Source organism: Medicago sativa, chromosome 8, assembly GCF_051527215.1.
Source record: "Medicago sativa cultivar Bolivia chromosome 8, Bolivia_mono, whole genome shotgun sequence".
Classification (NCBI taxonomy): domain Eukaryota; kingdom Viridiplantae; phylum Streptophyta; class Magnoliopsida; order Fabales; family Fabaceae; genus Medicago; species Medicago sativa.
The window spans coordinates 39,822,613-39,847,591 of NC_140756.1; the positions used below are offsets into that span (position 1 = coordinate 39,822,613).

At 36.0% G+C, this 24,979-nt stretch overlaps 1 protein-coding gene and 1 pseudogene across 1 annotated transcript; both read right to left on the reverse strand.

Annotated features, from left to right (window-relative positions):
* Window positions 1–6,920: 6,920 nt before the first annotated feature.
* On the reverse strand, window positions 6,921–7,727 carry LOC146899053 (secreted RxLR effector protein 161 pseudogene; annotated as a pseudogene).
* Window positions 7,728–10,562: 2,835 nt separating this feature from the next.
* Window positions 10,563–11,682, reverse strand: LOC146899054 (uncharacterized). Its single transcript, XM_085733794.1, has one exon. The coding sequence runs from the start codon at window positions 11,675–11,677 to the stop codon at window positions 10,604–10,606; it is 1,074 nt and encodes a 357-aa protein (XP_085589920.1). The 5' UTR covers window positions 11,678–11,682; the 3' UTR covers window positions 10,563–10,603.
* Between the last annotated feature and the right edge of the window lie 13,297 nt (window positions 11,683–24,979).

Sequence of the window (24,979 nt, forward strand, 5' to 3'; positions counted from 1 at the left end):
CAACTCTACAATGTAATAGACATGCATCGTCTCCTCTGTCTTCTCCGGCGAAGGTTTCTTCCTCGAAACCTAATTCCTCTTCTAACAAACAGGATTATCCATATCCATACTACATCCATCCAAACAATAAATTGGTGAATATTTTGGTTCAAGCAAGTTGAAAAGTGATGAATATCATGTTTGTATTTTGGGTTATAGGTTGATACCATTCGTTCATAAATTGGTCTTCCTTAATTTGGGACCAGTTTTCTTTTTTAACTACAATTGCTTTGTGCAAAATTTATTGATTTTAGTTACTGTGGAAGAGGAGAAATGGCAACATGGTCACATAACTTGCAAACAATTGGGAGAGATGCATGTCTAATTCATGCGACTTGGTTAATTGACTGGAAAAGAAGTTAAACTTATAATGTTTTATGGAAGTTGGAACAAGTACTGGAAACCAGCAATTTGCATCTAACTTGACCAACGTTCTCTCTCTCTGTTTGCTTTTTTTAATTAATTCTTTTTTGAATCGGACTTTTTGCATCTAAGAAGTTTTGGAATTTGAAGAACAAATTTCCGTTTGTTGATGGTTCGATTCGAAAGATCAACAGCTTCAATTCACACGACGACGATAGATTCATACAGCTTCAATTCATTTATTGTTTGGATGAAACCAAAATGGTTTTGGAGTACAACTCACAGAAACCATACCCATAGCAAAACCATTAGACAATTATTTTGGTTTCCTTATGGTTTCAGTAATAATTTCAGTGTATAACATCTTAATCATTATTCAAAATCATCAAACAATAATAATTTCATTAAAAACCATTACACAATTATTTTGGTTTCACATACATGACTATCAAAACCATTTAACCATACTTATGGTTTCCTAGAATCGAGCCACTAGTGATAACTAAAACCATTAGACAATTAGTTTGGTTTCACAATTAAATTGATTCATATCAAGTCTTAGATTCTAAACCAAACAAAGAAATTGTTAAAAACAGTTCCAAAGCAAATCAACGCTCTGAAACCATTTCCACAGGAAAATGGTTTCAGAGTAAAACTTGCTAAAACCATTTACACAGCATATTGGTTTTCAGAGTAAAATGGTTTTCTATATGATTTTTAAACAAAACATACTATAATAAGAAACAAATTAACAGTATGAAACCATTTCCTGAGACAATTAAGATTAAGTCTATTTCACATACAAATCTATCAAAACCATTAGACAATTAGTTTGGTTTCGTGATTACTCTGATTCATATCAAATCTTATCATCTGATGGATTACATGTAAACCATTTCAAATTCAGAGCAAAATAACACATTTTACAACTTAAATTCTAAACCAAACAAAGAAATTGTTAAAAACAGTTCCAAAACAAATCAAAGCTCTGAAACCATTTCCACAGAAAAATGGTTTTAGAGTAATACTTGCTAAAACCATTTACACAGCATATTGGTTTTCAGAGTAAAATGCTGAAAACCATTTCCTGAAATTAAACTATTTGAGTTGATTTTCCAGAAATTAAACCAATTCAAAATTAAACATTATGAAACTATTTCCAGAAATTAAACAAATCAACACTATGAATCAACACTATGAAACCATTTTCAGAAATTAAACCAATTCGAAATTAAAATGAAAATTTTAATTAAACCATTTTACTTTGAAAACCAATTCGAAATTAAACCATTTCCAGAAAAAAAAAAAAAAAAAAAAAGCACCACCGCGGTGCAACCCACAACCAGAAACAATCCTCACCCACAGCGAACTTCAACAACATCTTCATCCTCAAATCTCCAATCATCTTCAACCAGCGAAGTTCCAATTACAGAATCAAGAAGTTACATATACAACAACAACTCAAAGCAAAAACAATGGTCCAAAACATCTTCATCATCTTCTTCCATCTCAACCCACTCTTCTCTCTCAAGCCTCAAAAACACTCTCCCTGAAAACCCTCACATCTACCCTTTCTCCAATATCTCAACCGCCACCAATAACTTCTCCGCAAACCATCTCTCCTCCAACTCCTTCCAGAGAACTCAAACATGTCAGAACAAAATAATTGCTCTAAAAAGTTCAAGAATATGAGTATCTGGACTTTGTATTCACTAGTTTTCGCATGTTTGAATCCGAAAAGAGGAGTAGAAATGGAGTGTTTTGATTCAAAAAGATTTAAAAAAAAAAAAGGAGATTACTACCTCCGGCACGGTGGCGCCGCCGTAGTTGGCCAGCCGACCACCGTGCAGGAGTTTGTTTCCGGCCAAGTTTTTGTGTTGAAGATGACCGCTGCAAATAGTATAGAGAGGGAGTAGTATGTGAGAGTGGAAGAAGAGTTTGTTTTCTTCAGTTTTGGGGAAGAAAGCAATTTTGGTTTTATCTGGGGTGTAGAAAGCAATTTTGTTGGGCTAGGTGTTAATGGGCTGGACTTATGCATGGTGCATAAGTTTTGGCTTATGCATGATAACCACACCCATGTAGAAGGTATGAATAGATAATAAAAGTAAATAAAATAATTAATATATGGCTTTTTTCCTTATAAATAAAAGTATCACTCAATGTGGGATGGAGGAAATATATTTAACTTTAACATTTAAAAAATAAAATCAGTTAATGTTTTCACAAATAAATTCCTATAGAAAATTTTTATTTTTGTTTTTTTGAAGAAAAACTCCTATTAAACGATTTTTTGTTTTTGAAAGATATAGAAAATTAAACGATGAAATGGTAGTTTGGTGACCGTAGTTGTTTTTTTTAGAGGTTGGTGACCGTACATAAATTTCGAGTGATTTATATTTAACCCTATAAAAGTAATTTTTAGATCCTTGAAAAAAATAAATTGGTACAATTATCTTTTATTAAAATGTAATATTTTTAATGACGACATCGTTTCAATTTGCTAAATATAACATCGTTTCAAATTTCATTAACAATAACTTAGAGTGAGTTTAGAAACAAGTTGTGGTTATCTTCGTAACCGAAAAAAAAAAGTTGTGGTTATCTTTTATTCAAGGCTTAATATATTATTTGGTCTCTTAACTTATTTTTGGTATTCACTTTGGTCCCTTAACTTTAAAGTGTCTCAATTTGGTCCCATAAATCTTACGTGGTTTACTATTTTGGTCCTATCCGTTAGTATTTTGTAGATTATGTTAACTCCTTTCCACATGTCAGTTAAGATTGGTGATCAACGGTTGGATTTAAAAAGAACATATGACATACCGTGAACTCACAACATATAATAATAATAATAATAATAATAATAATAATAATAATAATAATAATAATAATAATAATAATAACAGTAATAATAACAGTAATAATAATAATAATAATAATAATAATAATAATAATAATTATTATTATTATTATTATTATTTCACTAAAAAAAACAACTCTTTCCTCTTTCTTCTTCTCTGAAACAACGATCATCCTCTCTTTTGAACCACCATCAAAATACTTCAGCCACCATTACTCCACCGTCGGACTTCGTTTTACCACACCACCACCACCATTGAATTACTCTTATCTTCCTCTTCAAAAAGGCACCAACTTATTATTAGATTGGTAAGATTTTAAAAACCCTAACTCCCACCTTCTCTCTTACTTTCCGACCACCACAAATCTCTATTTGAAAAACTAATATGATTTTCTTCTTTCCCATGATGTCTGCAACAAAACCCCTATATTTATTTTGGGATCATAGAACTTTCACCGACGACCACCGCGCCGGTGGCCACCACTTAATTTATGAAAAAACTCAAAACAATTTATGAACCTAGAAGCATACAGTACTCCATTCTTCCCTTCTTATATTCTTCACACAACTGTGGACAGCCGCAATAATAACAACAACAACAACTTGATATTTTGTATTTTTATTATTTCTGGGTTTTTATTTCTAGGTTTACATCTTTTAGTTTTAGTTTTTTTATTTTTAGATGGATGAATATGGTGTGAAGAGACTGATTAATGAAAATTTTGATGTTAAGCTTGTTGTTTTTATTGTTGCTATTGTTTGTAAAATTTATTTTTGTTGTTGAAATTGAGATTGGAATGTTTGTGCTTGTTGAAAAGGTTGTTGTTGATGGTAATGAAGAAATTGTTGATGGTGATGAAGTAGAAGTCTAGTAATGAAGAAGTTGTTGAAAAGGTTTTTGTTGATGCACGTTGTTTAGAAGAAGAAAGAGGAAGTAGTTGTGTTTTTTTTATTTATTTTGGTAGTGAAATAATAATAATAATAATAATAATAATATGTTGTGAGTCCACAGTATGCCATGTGTGCTTTTTAAATATAACTGTTGATCACCAATCTAAATCTTAACCGACATGTAGAAAGGAGTTAACAGATTTTACAAAATACTAACGGAGAGGACCAAAATAGTAAACGACAAAAGATTTATGGGACCAAATTGAGACACTTTAAGGTTAAGGGATCAAAATGAAAATCAAAAATAAGTTAAGAGACCAAATGATGTATTAAACCTTTATTCAAATACTAGACCATCGACCTGTGCTAACGCACGGGTCATATGGAAGGTAATATTTGACGGTAATAGGTAACAAAATAGGTTAGATGAATGTCATGATTGTCATATAGTATTTCATAATATTAAGAAGCATAGACGTTGGTACTGTACCATAACATAATTTTCCATGACATCGTCCTTGATACCGTAACGTAACATAATAGGTTAAGTATAGCGAGAAGGGTTAACAGTTAAATCTAGGGTTAATATTGCGTCACGGGTTAACATTTAGAAATAAAGAGATATGTTTTTTAAAAATTGGAAAAAGAGAAAAACGTTCTGCTAGGGGTTGTCTTGCTAAATTCCAACTCATGCGAAAAATTTTCAATCTATAATAACAATCCAATTCCATCCGTTAATCTGATTCTCTATATTAAATCTAGACTGTCAGGGTGGAAGTCCAAGCATTTATCATTCGATGGTCGCCTGGTTCTGCTGAAGTTTGTTCTGTCATCTATGCCTGTTTATGCTCTTTCTTTTTTCAAGGTACCTTCAGGTATCGTCTCCTCTGTTCTTTTTTTTTTGTTTGGGGGGGGGGGGGGGAGTGATGACCACAGGAAAATAACTTGGGTGGATAGGAATTCTATTTGTTTGAGGAAGGAGGTTGGAGGTCTGGGGGTAAGGAGAATTAGAGAGTTTAATAACGCATTATTAGGTAAATGATATTGGAGGTTGCTGGTCGAGAAGGAGAGCTTATCGTATAGGGTGTTGTCGGCGAGGTACAGTGAGGAGGGTGGTAGGTTATTGGACGGTGAGGGGTTTGTCTCAGCTGGTGGCGTGCTATTGATGCCTTGTGAAGGGAGGCGTGGTATAGTAATCATGTCGGTAGGTTGGTGGGGGATTGGAAACAAACTAATTTCTGGTCGGATGTGTGGATTGGTGGGGTGTCCTTTAAGGAGAGGTTTAACAGATTATTTGAGCTGTTGGTAGACAAATGGGTGTCAGTGTTTGATATGTTCCAGTTGGGGTGGGGGGAGAATGGTGAAGCGTGGAAGTGGAGGCGGAGGTTGTTTGGGTTGGAAGAGGAGAAGGTGGGGGGAACTTTGTTTATTACTTCAAAATGTGACTTTGCAGGTTGACAAAGAAGACAGGTGGACATGGAATTTGGAAAAATCAAATACTTACTCTGTTCGTAGTGCTTACAATTTTCATACTGCTCAACATATTGTTGACGCTCCTGTGGATGTGAAGCTACTCTAGCAAAAGGATATCCCTTTGAAGGTTGTGGTTTTCGCTTGGCGTCTGTTTCAGAATAGATTGCCAACCAAAGATAATTTACTTCGGTATGGAGTTCTCAATAATGTTTCTTGTCTGTGTGTTGCTGGGTGTGGTCTTTAGAAACAACCAATCATTTATTTTTACATTGCTCATTTTTTGGGTCAGTTTGGAATTTTATCCTCCGTTGGGTTGGCCTTTCTACGGTCGCATCGTTCTTGCCATCAGAGCATTTCACTCAGTTCAGTTTTGGTGGTGGGGGACCTCAGATGCGGCAATCTCTTTTGAATGTCATTTGGTTTGCTACTGTGTGGGAATTGTGGAAAGAAAGAAATAACATGATTTTTAAAGGTAAAGAATGCTCGATTTTGCGTTTGGTGGAAACAAAATGTTACTTTCCTTCTTGTGGTTGAAGATGAAATTTGTTCATTTATCTCTCAATTACAATGGTTGGTGACTGAATCCTCTCGCAATGCTGGGCTATGGCTAGATGTTATTTCTTTTGTTTGTTTTTTGTTGTTTTTTCTTTTCCCCGGTTGTAAATATTGTTCATACTTTTCATGTTTTGATTGGCACACTTTGTGCTAGGTAAAACATTTTGATTTAGTAATATATTCCATTTTAGCCTCTTAAAAAAATTGTGCTTTCATTTTTATGTGATATTGAATCTTCTCTCAATGCTGGGCTATGGCTAGATGCTTGAATTACACCCCTCTCCCCTCTTATGTTAAAATATACTCTCCACTTCCTTGAAAAGTAAAATTTATACTCCCCTTCATATAAGATGCTTGAATTACAACCCTCTCCCTTAATAATTAAATATGGATTAAACTTTAATCTTTTTTAACATAAATAAATATTTTTATGATATATATTAATTTTGAATCATCATTTAAAAATATAAATTTGTTTCTTTATAATCTAAATGTCATCAACAATTAAATTTAAATATTTTTTATTAATTTTATAATTTAGAGTATAAAATCCACTTTTAAATAACTATACTTAATCGACTTTAGTAATTTTTCACATATTTTAATTTTATTTTGGGTTGAAACATATGTTGCCTCGTTAAAAACCTTATTAGGAAAAACTCATTGGGATAAAAATCTTAATAAGGGAAAAAGAGTACAACATTATGCTCCCCCTCAACCAAACACATATTATTCTTCTTTAAAGATCTCGAAGCTGACGCATTCCAATACTTCGTATGTGCTTCTTGAAAACTGATGTAGGGAGTGCCTTTGTGAAGAGGTCTGCCACATTATCACTCGAACGAATATATTGGATATCCACTTCTTTGTTTCTTTCAAGTTCTTATGTGAATGAGAAGAACTTAGGAGGGATATGTTTGGTTCTATCACTATTGATGTAACCTTCTTTCATTTGAGTAACACATGCAGCATTGTCTTCATACAAGATTGTTGGATTCTTATCAACTGTTAAATCAGACACTGCTTGGATATGTCGCAAAATCGAACGTAACCATCTACACTCTTTGCTTGCTTCATGAAGGGCTATTACTTCAGCATGATTTGAAGAAGTTTCTACAAGTGTTTGCTTTTGAGATCTCCATGATATTGCAGTGCCACCATATGTAAATACATATCCAGTTTGTGATTTAGCATTATGTGGATCTGACAAATATCCTGCATCTGCATAGCCAAGCAAAACTGGTTTTGTATTGTTAGAATAAAACAAACCAAGGTCAGATGTACCTCGTATATATCGAAATATATGTTTTATTCCTTTCCAATGTCTATTTGTAGGACATGAACTGAATCCCGCCAGTAAATTCACTGTAAAAGCTATATCAGGTCTTGTACAGTTAGCAAGGTACATGAGTGCCCCAATGTCACTTAGATATGGCACTTCAGAGCCAAGATCCTTTTCATTATCTTCCTTTGGTCTAAAGGGATCCTTTTCAGCGTTATGTGTTCTTCCCATCATTGGAGTACTCAAAGGCTTTGCCTTGTCCATGTTAAACCTTTTTAATACTCTTTATGTATAATTTGATTGATGTACTAATATACCATTTTTAGTATACTCAATTTGTAAACCAAGGCAGAACCTAGTTTTCCCCGGATCTTTCATTTCAAATTCTTTCTTTAAGTACTCTCTTGCTTCTTTAATTTCTTTAGTAGTTCCAATGATATTTAAATCATTAACATAAACAACAATTATTACAAATCCGGATATTGTTTTTCTTATAAAACACAAGGGCAAATTGGATTATTCTCGTATCCTTCCTTAAGCAAATATTCACTTAGCCTATTGTACCACATGCGTCCAGATTGTTTTAATCCATATAATGATCTTTGCAACTTAATTCATACATTTCTCTTGGTTTTGATGTATCATGCATCTTAACTCCCTCCAGTATTTTCATAAATATATCATTATCAAGTGATCCATATAAATAAGCAGTAATAACATCTATAAGATACATATCAAGATTATTAAATACCGATAAACCAATTAAATAACGAAAAGTAATGGTATCCATAACAGAAGAGTATGTTACCTCATAATCAACTCCTGGTCGTTGGGAAAAACCTTGTGCAACAAGACGGGCCTTGTATCTTACAATTTCATTTTTCTCATTTCGTTTTCTTACAAAAACCCACTTATACCCAACAGGTTTCACACCTTCAGGTATAGCCATAATAGGCCCAAATACTTTTCAATTTTTAAGAGAATTTAATTTAGTATCTATTGCATCTTTCCAGTTTTTCCAATCATGTCTATTTTGACATTAATTGACAGTTATGGGTTCGGGATCATCATTTTCATTTGTAATTTCACATGCAATGGAGAATGAACAGTATTGACTCCACAAATTTCCTGTATTCACATAATTAATTGAAATCTCGAGATCATTCTCGTCTTCAGTTTCATTGTCAATGATCTCATTATCATCATCTTGTGCTTTTTCGAGAGCACACTTTTCATTTTCAGATTTATCATTATCTAGTGTCTTTTCAAGATCACTTTCGATCATATTCACCTTTTATGTTCCTTTTCTTTTTCGGGGATTTTTATCTTTGGAACCTATAGGTCGGCCACGCTTTAAGCGTGCTTTAGATGTACTTGCTACATCATTTAGTTTCAAAATCTCAATCCGAGCTGGGACATTTACAGCTAGTACATGTGACTTTGTCACCTTTTTCAAATCAGTAATGGAATCTGGCAGTTGATTTGCTAAATCTTGTAAGTGTACTATTTTCTTTACATTTTCTTCCCATGATTTATTATATGGGTCCAAATGTAATAAATGTGGTACATGCCATGTTATTTCATTTTTAAATGGTTTATTTTCTCCCCCTAATGTTGGAAATTTTGTTTCGTCAAAATGACAATCAACAAATCTTTCCTGAAAAACATCACGTGTCAAAGGTTCAAGATATCTAATAATTGATGGTGATTCATACCCCACATATATTTCTAACCTTCTTTGAGGTCCCATTTTTGTCCTTTGTGGTGGAGCTATTGGTACATATACTGCACAACCAAAAATCCTTAAATGAGAGATATTTGGTTCCTTACCATTAGCAAGTTGACAAGGGGTATGTTTATGATCAGCACTTGACCTTAGACGTGTGAGTGCTGAAGCATGTAAATTGCATGACCCCAAACTGTAACTGGTAGCTTAGTTCTCATTATTAAAGGTCTAGCAATATATTGAAGTCGTTTGATTAATGACTCAGCTAAACCATTTTGTGTATGTACATGAGGAACAGGATGTTCAACAGTAATTGCAATTGACATGCAAAAATTATTAAATGATTCAAATGAAAATTCACCGGCATTGTCAAGTCTAATTTTCTTTATAGTATAATCAGGAAATTGTGCCCTTAATTTAATTATTTGTGCAAGAAATTTTGCAAATGTCATATCACGACTTGACAGTAAACAGCATATGACCATCTACTAGATGCATCAATTAATACCATAAAGTACCTGAATGGTCCTGACGGTGGATGGATGGGTCCACATATATCTCCTTGGATTCTTTCAAGAAATGCAGGTGATTCTGTCTGAATCTTGCCTGGCAAATGTTTTGTTATTAATTTGCCAAGAGAACAAGCTTAACATGGTCTATCTTCTCTTGTAAGCTTTAAACCTTTCAATGAATGACCATCAGTACTTTCAACTATTTTACGCATCATTGTTGAACCAGGGTGACCTAAGTTGTCATGCCATAAAGACATAGTTTTGGGATCTTCTTTTACCACTAAACTACATTCAATTTCATGTATATATGTATAATGTAATCTAGAAGGCAATTTTGGTAGTTTTTCTAAAATTTTCTTCTTTCCCAAAATATTATTAGTAATATTAATGTATTTCATATTACCTTCGGTTGTAGTTTCAGTATCATATCCTTGACTATATATGTCATTAAAACTCAACAAATTTTTCTTTGATTTCGGAGAGTATAGAGGATTATTAATGACAAACTTTGTCCCATTTGGTAACATGAACATATCATTACCTGTTCCTTCAATTAAATCTGCAGGACCTGAGATTGTGTTTATTACACCTTTAGTAGGAAATATTTTGGTGAAATATTTCTTACTTTTGAGAATCGTATGGGTAGTTCCACTGTCTGGAATACAAATGTCTTTGTCATGATCCATTTCTAACATTCTTAAAATAAAAATAAGATTAAAGAAAGAGAGAGTAAAGCAAAACAACATATTTAACAATATTATTTTATTTAGACCATGAAAATATTACGTATTAGACAAGTCACGCAACCTGCAAATTCTTAATTAAGTACATATTAAAAATATATAATTAATTCAAGCACAACACACATTATTCAAATACATATATATATTTTAAGTAATTAATTAATCCATATTAATTTCTCCTCCAATGAAATCAGCAGCCTCAAGGCAGGTAGTATCATCCTTGGGTTCAATTTCATTAAAATTTACTTCCTTTTCCTTTCCATCTACAGATGCCTTGTATCTTTTACACAGATACTCTGATGTCCTACATGCTTTAGACCAATGACCTTTCTTTCCGCATCTATAACAAAGATCATCATTATTTCTAGAGGGACCTTCTTGGATGTATTTACCCTTACATTGATGATTTGTGTTGGTTTGGTCATTTTTGGGAGGCCTATAATTCATATAACCTCGTCCATGGCCTCCACTATGAAAATGGTTTCGACCGTGATTTCTGCCTCGACCACGACCACCAAAACGAGCATGACCACCACGTCCTTTTTGGCGACTATAACCACCACGCCCTTGATTAAAGGTTGTGGCATTTATTTCAGGATATGCCATTGTTCCTGTAGGACGCAACTGATGGGTTTTTATGAGAAGCTCGTTATTTTGTTCAGCCACTAGAAGGGCTGCAACAAAATCAGAGTACTCAGTAAATCCCTTCGGTCTATATTGTTGTTGCAACAACACTTGAGATGCATGGAAAGTTGAGAATGTTTTCTCCAACTTTTCCTCTTCAGTTATAGTTACGCCACAAAATTCTAATTGAGCTATAATTTGGTGCATGGCAGAGTTATATGCAATAACACTTTTATAATCTTGGAACCTTAATTTGTTCCATTGATCCATCAACGAGGGTAGTAAGACTTTCCTCTGATGCCTAAATCTTGCCTTAAGCTCGTCCCACAAGATCTTGGGATCCTTTGCATTCGAGTACTCTGTTTGTAATCCATCATCAAGGTGGTGCTTGATTATCCGATTTACTTTCGACTTTTTCTTTGCCAATTCCTCTGGGACAACTCCCAAATCATCTCCTTCAAGGATTTTGTCTAGTCCCTCACATGCAAGATACTCGATTAAGTTGTTGTTCCAAGTTATGTAGTTGTCTCTAGTTATGTTTAAGATTTTGAATTGGTGCTTAACATTCGACATGATTATATCTAGAAAATAGAAGAGCATAATCAACATTTAATGTATATATTATGACGAAAATAAAAATATCATTTTATTTAATAGCAACGATTACAAAAACATGATAATATTTTAATCTAAGTCTCTAATCAAATTCAATAAAGCACAACAAGCTAAGCCCAATAATGGTAAAACGCTAATTATAACTAATCTTAAAAAAATCTTTTCCTAATTCTTCAATATGGGTGACTTGTAACACCCCATTTCTAATAAGCGGTAAAACGCGCGAATATATAAACATATTCTAGAAATAGATGCTACATCTTCATTCAACCACAAATCTTGCATGTATAAATTGTCAAGTCTCATAAACATAGCAGCGGAACATATATAATCATGTGAATAACATCTCCAAATCTCATGACAATAAATACATCTATCAGATACAACAAAATCTCCACTCCAAATTACATAATCAAAACTAAATCCAACATGCAAGTATTATCCTAGATCAGAGCCCAAATCTAGACACTTGCACATAAAAAGAGGAACTCCACTCCTCGGTAACATCAAGCAAACAGTCTAAGCATCCTGCGTCCCATCTACCCGTCCATACGGAAAGGCAGGTGGTAAACCACTGAGGGTTAGCATTACATCATCATAATCCATATGAAAACATAGCATTCAAGGATTCATACATATCACATATACATAACTATCCCTCCTAGAATACTAGCATCACATGATTATCCCCCATCACTTGCGCTTCAAGCTATTACGTTATTATCATAGCACAACAAACATATTTAATCTTTAATCAAGTCGTCGACAAGAGTTCATCATTTATCAACATCCATCAAATGAAAATATTACTCACCTCATTACTCATCTAGCATGCTTAATTCAACAAGTACAATCCATCATTTCAAGTTATAAGCTAGCAATCATCATTATCAAAGAAATCATATATATATATATATATATATATATATACATATATATACATATACATATACAATTCTCACCTCATTAGTATTATCAAAGTAATTATCATCAAATAGATTCACCAAGTGTATAAGCACAAACAAGAAAGACATACAATTAGAGCATAATTCGATTAATCACAATCATCAACAAAATTCACAAATGTACATATACACTAATCCACATAATCACAACATTCATCAAAATCCACCAATGCACAAATTCACCAAGTCACATATTCAACTATGACACAACTCATCAATTATTCAAATGCATGCAATGTTCTAGACTCTTCTAGATGCATGCGGTACCAAATCACCTCAAGGTCGTTACCTTCAATGCAACAAAAACATCGTAATCACCTCAATTGGATATAAAATCCGCCACCATCAGTCATGAATGCATGAACATATGACTCGACTCAATGCATATGTTCACACAAACAATAATCACCTCACCATCACCATCATTTTGAATACATGCATTCACCAACAAGATCACCATCAATATTAGCATGTATGAATTTGCCACCAACAATCAACATTTAACATGTTCAACAAACAACATAGCATAAACATGTTCATCACCATTCAATTAGTATATATGCATCGATAACAATTCACCACCACTTGACATATATACAATCACCAACAACATCCACAATTTCAATCAACATATAGTTGTCACATATATACATCATCAATCATCTCCACATAAATCAACATATAGTTGCCACATTTCCACATAATTCCTTACAATCCAAATAAAGGAACAAATACAACATATGATCACAAACATCATATTCATCACTCAACAACCATTCATACATCATCTCATAATCATATTAATCTATTCATAAAGGGTTCGTAAGCAATTAGCTCTCAAAACCATTTTCTACCAAGTTCGTCTCCAAAAATCACAACATTGAAAATAATTGAGCATTTAAGTCAAAACCAAGTAAACAAGCTCAATTGCCTATGCCATGTATTCTCACGAGTCACATATGCGTGCAGTAGAGGTTACATAAGCATTTTATCGGCTACATATGAAGAATTCCCAAAAATCACGAAGTTCGTCTCACTTTTGCCACTTTTCCAAAATTCTAAGTTTTCAAGGTAAAACAAGTCAAGACTTGATGAAACCAATCACAACCATTTTTAGAAATCATATAAACAATATACAACTTAAATCCCACTTCAATTTCCGGAGAAAAACGAGTTTTCGGAAAAATCGACGTTTGGACCGTTTTTCCAAAGTTAAGAGAAAAATTCACAAAATCAAGTCCAATTCGATTCAAACCATGTTCCAGTAGGATTAAGTGCATAAATAGAGGTTAAACAAGTTAAAAGAAAAAGTTATGAATTATGGTTGAATTCTAACCCTCTTACCTCTAGCACCAAGAATCTCTTACCCAAGCCTCAATTTAGCTCCTAGATGATGAATTCATCTTCTAGCTCTAGCCTCCAACCCCTTTCTCTTGTTCTTCCTCTTCAAACCCTTATTTCTCTCTATCCCTATCTCTTCTCAATGACAAATGTTGGTGAAAACCTATTTTCTCTACTAACAAGAGTATATATAGGTTCATCTAATTGGGCTTAACTCACAAAGTCTTAATGGGCCTAACCCATTTCTATTCTAACCACAAATGTTACTACTCACTTAACGGAAAAAAAAAATGTAATACTAACGGTCACTTGCCGGTAATAAACAATTCACTACCACTCCCTAGCACTTAGTAGAATAACCACTCTCACTAAGCACTAAAAATAATCCTAAGCAAAATTACAAAATTACCCCTATTCTCAAAATGACCAAAATGCCCCTAAATCCAAAATGACTAAAATACCCTTCTAACACCGAATTCTACAATTCCCAACCAAAATACACACAGAGACAAATAATCACATAAGATCACATATAACACACATAAATAAATAATAAAATAAATCTAGCGAAAATCGGGCTGTTACAAGTCTCCCCCACTAAAAGAATTTTCGCCCTCGAAAATTACCTGAAGGAAACAACCATGGATACAAAACCCTCATCCTACTCTCTGATTCCCAAGTGGCACTCTCACCAGTTGGTCCAACCCAAATCACTTTAACAAACACAAATGAGTCCTACACCTCCGACCATACAAAGCCTCAAACGGTGTCATTTCGATACTAGAATGAAAACCGTTGTTGTAAGTAAACTCAATCAACGGCAAACATTCGACCCAACTGACACCTTGCTCCAAAACACAAGCTCTCAACAGATCTTCCAAACTCTGAATAGTCCTCTCCGTCTGACCATCAGTCTGGGGATGATAAGCAGAACTCAACCTCAACTTAGTTCCCAAAGCAACTTGCAAACTCTCCCAAAACTTAGAAGTAAACCTCGGATCCCGATCCGACACACTACAAGAAGGAATACCATGCAATCTAACAATCTGCTCAATGTAGATCTCAGCCAACTTTGCCACAGACATACCGGTCTTGATAGGAACAAAATGTGCCGACTTCGTCAACTGATCAACAATCACCCAAATCGAATCAAAACCCTTAACAGTCTTCGGTAACGCTCCGACAAAATCCATAGAGATACTATCCCACTTCCACTCTGGTACAAGTAACGGTTGCATCAAACCTGACGGCTTTTGATGTTCAATCTTAGACTTCTGACAAACCAAACAAGCATACACAAACTCTACAATCTCTTTCTTCATTCCAGACCACCAAAACAACCTCTTCAAATCCTGATACATCTTAGTCGCTCTTGGACGATTACTCAAACTACTTCTATGACCTTCTTCCAAAATCCTTCTCTTAAGCTCATGAACATTTGACACACAAACACGATCACGAAACATCAAAACACCGTTCTCATCCAATCTGAAATCTCCACCCTTACCTTGGTTAACCAACACCACTCGATCTACAAGTTCCAAATCTTCCTTCTGACCATTCTTAATCTCTTCCAAAATATTACTCGTCAGCTTCAACATTCCCAACCTCAGACTCAAATCTCGAAACTGCTCAATCAACTCCAACTCTTTAACCATCAAAGCAGACATATGCAACGACTTTCTACTCAAAGCATCAGCAACAACATTAGCCTTCCCAGGGTGATAACTCAACTGAAAATCGAAATCCTTAAGATACTCCAACCATCTCATTTGCCTCATATTCAACTCTTTCTGGTCAAACAAATACTTCAAACTCTTGTGATCACTGAACACTTCAAATTTAGAACCATACAGATAATGCCTCCAAATCTTCAACATATACAACGGCCGCCAATTCCAAATCGTGAGTCGGATAATTCTTCTCATGCACTTTCAACTGCCTCGAAGCATAAGCCACAACCTGACGATTCTGCATGAGCACACCACCAAGACCCATCTTAGAAGCATCACAATACACAACAAACGATTCCTTCGGATTCGGCAAAATCAACACTGGAGCTGAAGTCAACCTTTTCTTCAACTCTTGGAAACTCTTCTCACACTTAGCATCCCAAACATAAGCTTGTCCTTCCCGAGTCAACTGCGTCAATGGCAACGCCAACTTAGAGAATCCCTCAATGAACCTCCGATAATAACCTGCCAATCCAAGAAAGCTTCTAACTTCAAAAACAGACTTAGGTGATTCCCATTGCAACACTGCATCAACCTTTGACGGATCCACCGCAATACCACCTTTAGAAATCACATGACCAAGGAAACTCACTTCTCGCAACCAAAACTCACACTTCGACAACTTAGCAAACAACTTCTTCTCCTTTAAGACACCCAGCACAATCCTCAAATGCTCTGCATGCTCTTCTTCTGACTTCGAATACACCAAAATATCATCTATAAACACAACCATAAAACGGTCCAGAAAAGGATGAAATATTCTATTCATACATTCCATGAAGACACCTGGCGCATTAGATACTCCAAATGGCATCATAGAATACTCATAGTGTCCATACCTCGTTCAGAACGCAATTTTGGATATATCTTCTGCCTTTACTCTAATCTGATGATATCCTGATCTCAAATCAATCTTGCTGAACACTTCCGCACCAACTAACTGATCCATCAAATCATCAATCCTAGGAAGCGGATACTGATTCTTGATTGTCACCTTATTCAAATGCCGATAATCCACACACAACCTCATGCTTCCATCCTTCTTCTTAACCAACAACACCGGAGCACCCAACGGAGAAACACTCGGCCTGAAAAACTGCTTCTCGAGCAACTCTTCCAACTGCTTCATCAATTCACCCAACTCTGATGCAGACATCCGATACGGCGCAATCGAAATAGGACTCGTTCCTGGTACCAAATCAATTGCAAACTCAACTTCCCTCTTTGGCGGTAATTCGGTAATGTCGTCCGAAAAAACTTCTGGAAACTCTTGCACTACCGGCAAATCACCAACTCCTTCAAGGAAGCAAACATCATGAACACACTAGCTTCACCATCCAAAGACTTCTTCGCTTGCTCCGCGGTCGAGAACCTCCCACCTTCCTCAGCTACCGGCTTAGAAAACGTTATACTCTTGGTCAAACAATTAATGTTAACACCAAAAGTCAACAACCAGTCCATACCAAAAATCACGTCCATATGCTTCAACGGAAGACACACAAGATCCAACTCAAAATCAACTTTGCCAAAACTAACAGGACACTTAGCACTCACAAACGAAGTAGTCACCGAACCACTTTCAAACTTCACACACTTGGAAACCGTAGCATCCTCCGCATTGATGTACGGACAAAACCTCGAAAGCTCCTCAAACTTTGCCGCATACTTCGCCACTGAACGGTTCCCTTGCTTCAAGTTCAAGAACTCCACTTCCTTCTTAGTCCTCAAATCCTTAGGAAAGTACTTCCTTAAAAACTCAGTCTTGAACCTAGCCCAAGTCACATCTCCACCAGCCTCAAGCCTTCCCTTAACATTGGTCCACCAATACTCAGCCTCCTCAGCAAGCATATGAGTAGCCAATCAGACCTTCTGATCCTCACTAGTCACCATAGCACGGAAGATCCTCTCCATGGCTTGCACCCATGTCTGAGCTCCATCCAGGTCATACCTACCTTTGAACGTTGGTGGACTGTTTCTCAAGAAACAATCAAGCGTCCGCTCTTCAGCCTCTCCAGGATCACGATGACCAACTGCCGCCTCCTCATTAGCCTGAGCCAACGCCTGTGACATTGCAGTCAAAGCCTCTGCAATCGCTCCATCATCTCTACCACCAACCATCTCACTTATACACAAAATCAACCAACAAATAAGAACAACAGCACAACTAACAAGTATCGAAGGTAGCTCATTACCATTCGCATACTAACAGGGTAAATCAACAAATACTAGTCCGGATAAGGACTAACCAGGCTCTCATAGCAACCTGTAACACCCTATTTCTAATAAGCGGTAAAACGCGCGAATATATAAACATATTCTAGAAATAGATGCTACGTCTTCATTCAACCAAAAATCTTGCATGTATAAATTGTCAAGTCTCATAAACATAGCAGCGGAACATATATAATCATGTGAATAACATCTCCAAATCTCATGACAATAAATACATCTCTCAGATACAACAAAATCTCCACTCCAAATTACATAATCAAAACTAAATCCCACATGCAAGTACTATCTTAGATCAGAGCGCTAATCTAGACACTTGCACATAAAAAGAGGAACTCCACTCCTCGGCAACATCAAGCAAACAGTCTAAGCATCCCATCTACCCGTCCATACGGAAAGGCAGGTGGTAAACCACTGAGGGTTAGCATTACATCATCATAATCCATATGAAAACATAGCATTCAAGGATTTATACATATCACATATACATAACTATCCCTCCTAGAATACTAGCATCACATGATTATCCCCCATCACTTGCGCTTCAAGCTATCATGTTATCATCATAGCACAACAGACATATTTAATCTTTAATCAAGTCGTCGACAAGAGTTCATCATTTATCAACATCCATCAAATGAAAATATTACTCACCTCATTACTCATCTAGCATGCTTAATTCAACAAGTACAATCCATCATTTCAAGTTATAAGCTAGCAATCATCATTATCAAAGAAATCATATATATATATATATATATATATATATATATATATATATATATATAGATATATACATATACATATACAATTCTCACCTCATTAGTATTATCAAAGTAATTATCATCAAATAGATTCACCAAGTGTATAAGCACAAACAAGAAAGACATACAATTAGAGCATAATTCGATTAATCACAATCATCAACAAAATTCACAAATGTACATATACACTAATCCACATAATCACAACATTCATCAAAATCCACCAATGCACAAATTCACCAAGTCACATATTCAACTATGACACAACTCATCAATTATTCAAATGCATGCAATGTTCTAGACTCTTCTAGATGCATGCGGTACCAAATCACCTCAAGGTCGTTACCTTCAATGCAACAAAAACATCGTAATCACCTCAATTGGATATAAAATCCGCCACCATCAGTCATGAATGCATGAACATATGACTCGACTCAATGCATATGTTCACACAAACAATAATCACCTCACCATCACCATCATTTTGAATACATGCATTCACCAACAAGATCACCATCAATATTAGCATGTATGAATTTGCCACCAACAATCAACATTTAACATGTTCAACAAACAACATAGCATAAACATGTTCATCACCATTCAATTAGTATATATGCATCGATAACAATTCACCACCACTTGACATATATACAATCACCAACAACATCCACAATTTCAATCAACATATAGTTGTCACATATATACATCATCAATCATCTCCACATAAATCAACATATAGTTGCCACATTTCCACATAATTCCTTACAATCCAAATAAAGGAACAAATACAACATATGATCACAAACATCATATTCATCACTCAACAACCATTCATACATCATCTCATAATCATATTAATCTATTCATAAAGGGTTCGTAAGCAATTAGCTCTCAAAACCATTTTCTACCAAGTTCGTCTCCAAAAATCACAACATTGAAAATAATTGAGCATTTAAGTCAAAACCAAGTAAACAAGCTCAATTGCCTATGCCATGTATTCTCACGAGTCACATATGCGTGCAGTAGAGGTTACATAAGCATTTTATCGGCTACATATGAAGAATTCCCAAAAATCACGAAGTTCGTCTCACTTTTGCCACTTTTCCAAAATTCTAAGTTTTCAAGGTAAAACAAGTCAAGACTTGATGAAACCAATCACAACCATTTTTAGAAATCATATAAACAATATACAACTTAAATCCCACTTCAATTTCCGGAGAAAAACGAGTTTTCGGAAAAATCGACGTTTGGACCGTTTTTCCAAAGTTAAGAGAAAAATTCACAATATCAAGTCCAATTCGATTCAAACCATGTTCCAGTAGGATTAAGTGCATAAATAGAGGTTAAACAAGTTAAAAGAAAAAGTTATGAATTATGGTTGAATTCTAACCCTCTTACCTCTAGCACCAAGAATCTCTTACCCAAGCCTCAATTTAGCTCCTAGATGATGAATTCATCTTCTAGCTCTAGCCTCCAACCCCTTTCTCTTGTTCTTCCTCTTCAAACCCTTATTTCTCTCTATCCCTATCTCTTCTCAATGACAAATGTTGGTGAAAACCTATTTTCTCTACTAACAAGAGTATATATAGGTTCATCTAATTGGGCTTAACTCACAAAGTCTTAATGGGCCTAACCCATTTCTATTCTAACCACAAATGTTACTACTCACTTAACGGAAAAAAAAATGTAATACTAACGGTCACTTGCCGGTAATAAACAATTCACTACCACTCCCTAGCACTTAGTAGAATAACCACTCTCACTAAGCACTAAAAATAATCCTAAGCAAAATTACAAAATTACCCCTATTCTCAAAATGACCAAAATGCCCCTAAATCCAAAATGACTAAAATACCCTTCTAACACCGAATTCTACAATTCCCAACCAAAATACACACAGAGACAAATAATCACATAAGATCACATATAACACACATAAATAAATAATAAAATAAATCTAGCGAAAATCGGGCTGTTACAAGTCTCCCCCACTAAAAGAATTTTCGCCCTCGAAAATTACCTGAAGGAAACAACCATGGATACAAAACCCTCATCCTACTCTCTGATTCCCAAGTGGCACTCTCACCAGTTGGTCCAACCCAAATCACTTTAACAAACACAAATGAGTCCTACACCTCCGACCATACAAAGCCTCAAACGGTGTCATTTCGATACTAGAATGAAAACCGTTGTTGTAAGTAAACTCAATCAACGGCAAACATTCGACCCAACTGACACCTTGCTCCAAAACACAAGCTCTCAACAGATCTTCCAAACTCTGAATAGTCCTCTCCGTCTGACCATCAGTCTGGGGATGATAAGCAGAACTCAACCTCAACTTAGTTCCCAAAGCAACTTGCAAACTCTCCCAAAACTTAGAAGTAAACCTCGGATCCCGATCCGACACACTACAAGAAGGAATACCATGCAATCTAACAATCTGCTCAATGTAGATCTCAGCCAACTTTGCCACAGACATACCGGTCTTGATAGGAACAAAATGTGCCGACTTCGTCAACTGATCAACAATCACCCAAATCGAATCAAAACCCTTAACAGTCTTCGGTAACGCTCCGACAAAATCCATAGAGATACTATCCCACTTCCACTCTGGTACAAGTAACGGTTGCATCAAACCTGACGGCTTTTGATGTTCAATCTTAGACTTCTGACAAACCAAACAAGCATACACAAACTCTACAATCTCTTTCTTCATTCCAGACCACCAAAACAACCTCTTCAAATCCTGATACATCTTAGTCGCTCTTGGACGATTACTCAAACTACTTCTATGACCTTCTTCCAAAATCCTTCTCTTAAGCTCATGAACATTTGACACACAAACACGATCACGAAACATCAAAACACCGTTCTCATCCAATCTGAAATCTCCACCCTTACCTTGGTTAACCAACACCACTCGATCTACAAGTTCCAAATCTTCCTTCTGACCATTCTTAATCTCTTCCAAAATATTACTCGTCAGCTTCAACATTCCCAACCTCAGACTCAAATCTCGAAACTGCTCAATCAACTCCAACTCTTTAACCATCAAAGCAGACATATGCAACGACTTTCTACTCAAAGCATCAGCAACAACATTAGCCTTCCCAGGGTGATAACTCAACTGAAAATCGAAATCCTTAAGATACTCCAACCATCTCATTTGCCTCATATTCAACTCTTTCTGGTCAAACAAATACTTCAAACTCTTGTGATCACTGAACACTTCAAATTTAGAACCATACAGATAATGCCTCCAAATCTTCAACATATACAACGGCCGCCAATTCCAAATCGTGAGTCGGATAATTCTTCTCATGCACTTTCAACTGCCTCGAAGCATAAGCCACAACCTGACGATTCTGCATGAGCACACCACCAAGACCCATCTTAGAAGCATCACAATACACAACAAACGATTCCTTCGGATTCGGCAAAATCAACACTGGAGCTGAAGTCAACCTTTTCTTCAACTCTTGGAAACTCTTCTCACACTTAGCATCCCAAACATAAGCTTGTCCTTCCCGAGTCAACTGCGTCAATGGCAACGCCAACTTAGAGAATCCCTCAATGAACCTCCGATAATAACCTGCCAATCCAAGAAAGCTTCTAACTTCAAAAACAGACTTAGGTGATTCCCATTGCAACACTGCATCAACCTTTGACGGATCCACCGCAATACCACCTTTAGAAATCACATGACCAAGGAAACTCACTTCTCGCAACCAAAACTCACACTTCGACAACTTAGCAAACAACTTCTTCTCCTTTAAGACACCCAGCACAATCCTCAAATGCTCTGCATGCTCTTCTTCTGACTTCGAATACACCAAAATATCATCTATAAACACAACCATAAAACGGTCCAGAAAAGGATGAAATATTCTATTCATACATTCCATGAAGACACCTGGCGCATTAGATACTCCAAATGGCATCATAGAATACTCATAGTGTCCATACCTCGTTCAGAACGCAATTTTGGATATATCTTCTGCCTTTACTCTAATCTGATGATATCCTGATCTCAAATCAATCTTGCTGAACACTTCCGCACCAACTAACTGATCCATCAAATCATCAATCCTAGGAAGCGGATACTGATTCTTGATTGTCACCTTATTCAAATGCCGATAATCCACACACAACCTCATGCTTCCATCCTTCTTCTTAACCAACAACACCGGAGCACCCAACGGAGAAACACTCGGCCTGAAAAACTGCTTCTCGAGCAACTCTTCCAACTGCTTCATCAATTCACCCAACTCTGATGCAGACATCCGATACGGCGCAATCGAAATAGGACTCGTTCCTGGTACCAAATCAATTGCAAACTCAACTTCCCTCTTTGGCGGTAATTCGGTAATGTCGTCCGAAAAAACTTCTGGAAACTCTTGCACTACCGGCAAATCACCAACTCCTTCAAGGAAGCAAACATCATGAACACACTAGCTTCACCATCCAAAGACTTCTTCGCTTGCTCCGCGGTCGAGAACCTCCCACCTTCCTCAGCTACCGGCTTAGAAAACGTTATACTCTTGGTCAAACAATTAATGTTAACACCAAAAGTCAACAACCAGTCCATACCAAAAATCACGTCCATATGCTTCAACGGAAGACACACAAGATCCAACTCAAAATCAACTTTGCCAAAACTAACAGGACACTTAGCACTCACAAACGAAGTAGTCACCGAACCACTTTCAAACTTCACACACTTGGAAACCGTAGCATCCTCCGCATTGATGTACGGACAAAACCTCGAAAGCTCCTCAAACTTTGCCGCATACTTCGCCACTGAACGGTTCCCTTGCTTCAAGTTCAAGAACTCCACTTCCTTCTTAGTCCTCAAATCCTTAGGAAAGTACTTCCTTAAAAACTCAGTCTTGAACCTAGCCCAAGTCACATCTCCACCAGCCTCAAGCCTTCCCTTAACATTGGTCCACCAATACTCAGCCTCCTCAGCAAGCATATGAGTAGCCAATCAGACCTTCTGATCCTCACTAGTCACCATAGCACGGAAGATCCTCTCCATGGCTTGCACCCATGTCTGAGCTCCATCCAGGTCATACCTACCTTTGAACGTTGGTGGACTGTTTCTCAAGAAACAATCAAGCGTCCGCTCTTCAGCCTCTCCAGGATCACGATGACCAACTGCCGCCTCCTCATTAGCCTGAGCCAACGCCTGTGACATTGCAGTCAAAGCCTCTGCAATCGCTCCATCATCTCTACCACCAACCATCTCACTTATACACAAAATCAACCAACAAATAAGAACAACAGCACAACTAACAAGTATCGAAGGTAGCTCATTACCATTCGCATACTAACAGGGTAAATCAACAAATACTAGTCCGGATAAGGACTAACCAGGCTCTCATAGCAACCTGTAACACCCTATTTCTAATAAGCGGTAAAACGCGCGAATATATAAACATATTCTAGAAATAGATGCTACGTCTTCATTCAACCAAAAATCTTGCATGTATAAATTGTCAAGTCTCATAAACATAGCAGCGGAACATATATAATCATGTGAATAACATCTCCAAATCTCATGACAATAAATACATCTCTCAGATACAACAAAATCTCCACTCCAAATTACATAATCAAAACTAAATCCCACATGCAAGTACTATCTTAGATCAGAGCGCTAATCTAGACACTTGCACATAAAAAGAGGAACTCCACTCCTCGGCAACATCAAGCAAACAGTCTAAGCATCCCATCTACCCGTCCATACGGAAAGGCAGGTGGTAAACCACTGAGGGTTAGCATTACATCATCATAATCCATATGAAAACATAGCATTCAAGGATTTATACATATCACATATACATAACTATCCCTCCTAGAATACTAGCATCACATGATTATCCCCCATCACTTGCGCTTCAAGCTATCATGTTATCATCATAGCACAACAGACATATTTAATCTTTAATCAAGTCGTCGACAAGAGTTCATCATTTATCAACATCCATCAAATGAAAATATTACTCACCTCATTACTCATCTAGCATGCTTAATTCAACAAGTACAATCCATCATTTCAAGTTATAAGCTAGCAATCATCATTATCAAAGAAATCATATATATATATATATATATATATATATATATATATATATATATATAGATATATACATATACATATACAATTCTCACCTCATTAGTATTATCAAAGTAATTATCATCAAATAGATTCACCAAGTGTATAAGCACAAACAAGAAAGACATACAATTAGAGCATAA

Excerpts from the sequence above, each read along its gene's own strand:
- LOC146899054 (XM_085733794.1), bottom strand. The coding sequence starts at position 11,677 with ATGTTGATTATGCTCTTCTATTTTCTAGATATAATCATGTCGAATGTT.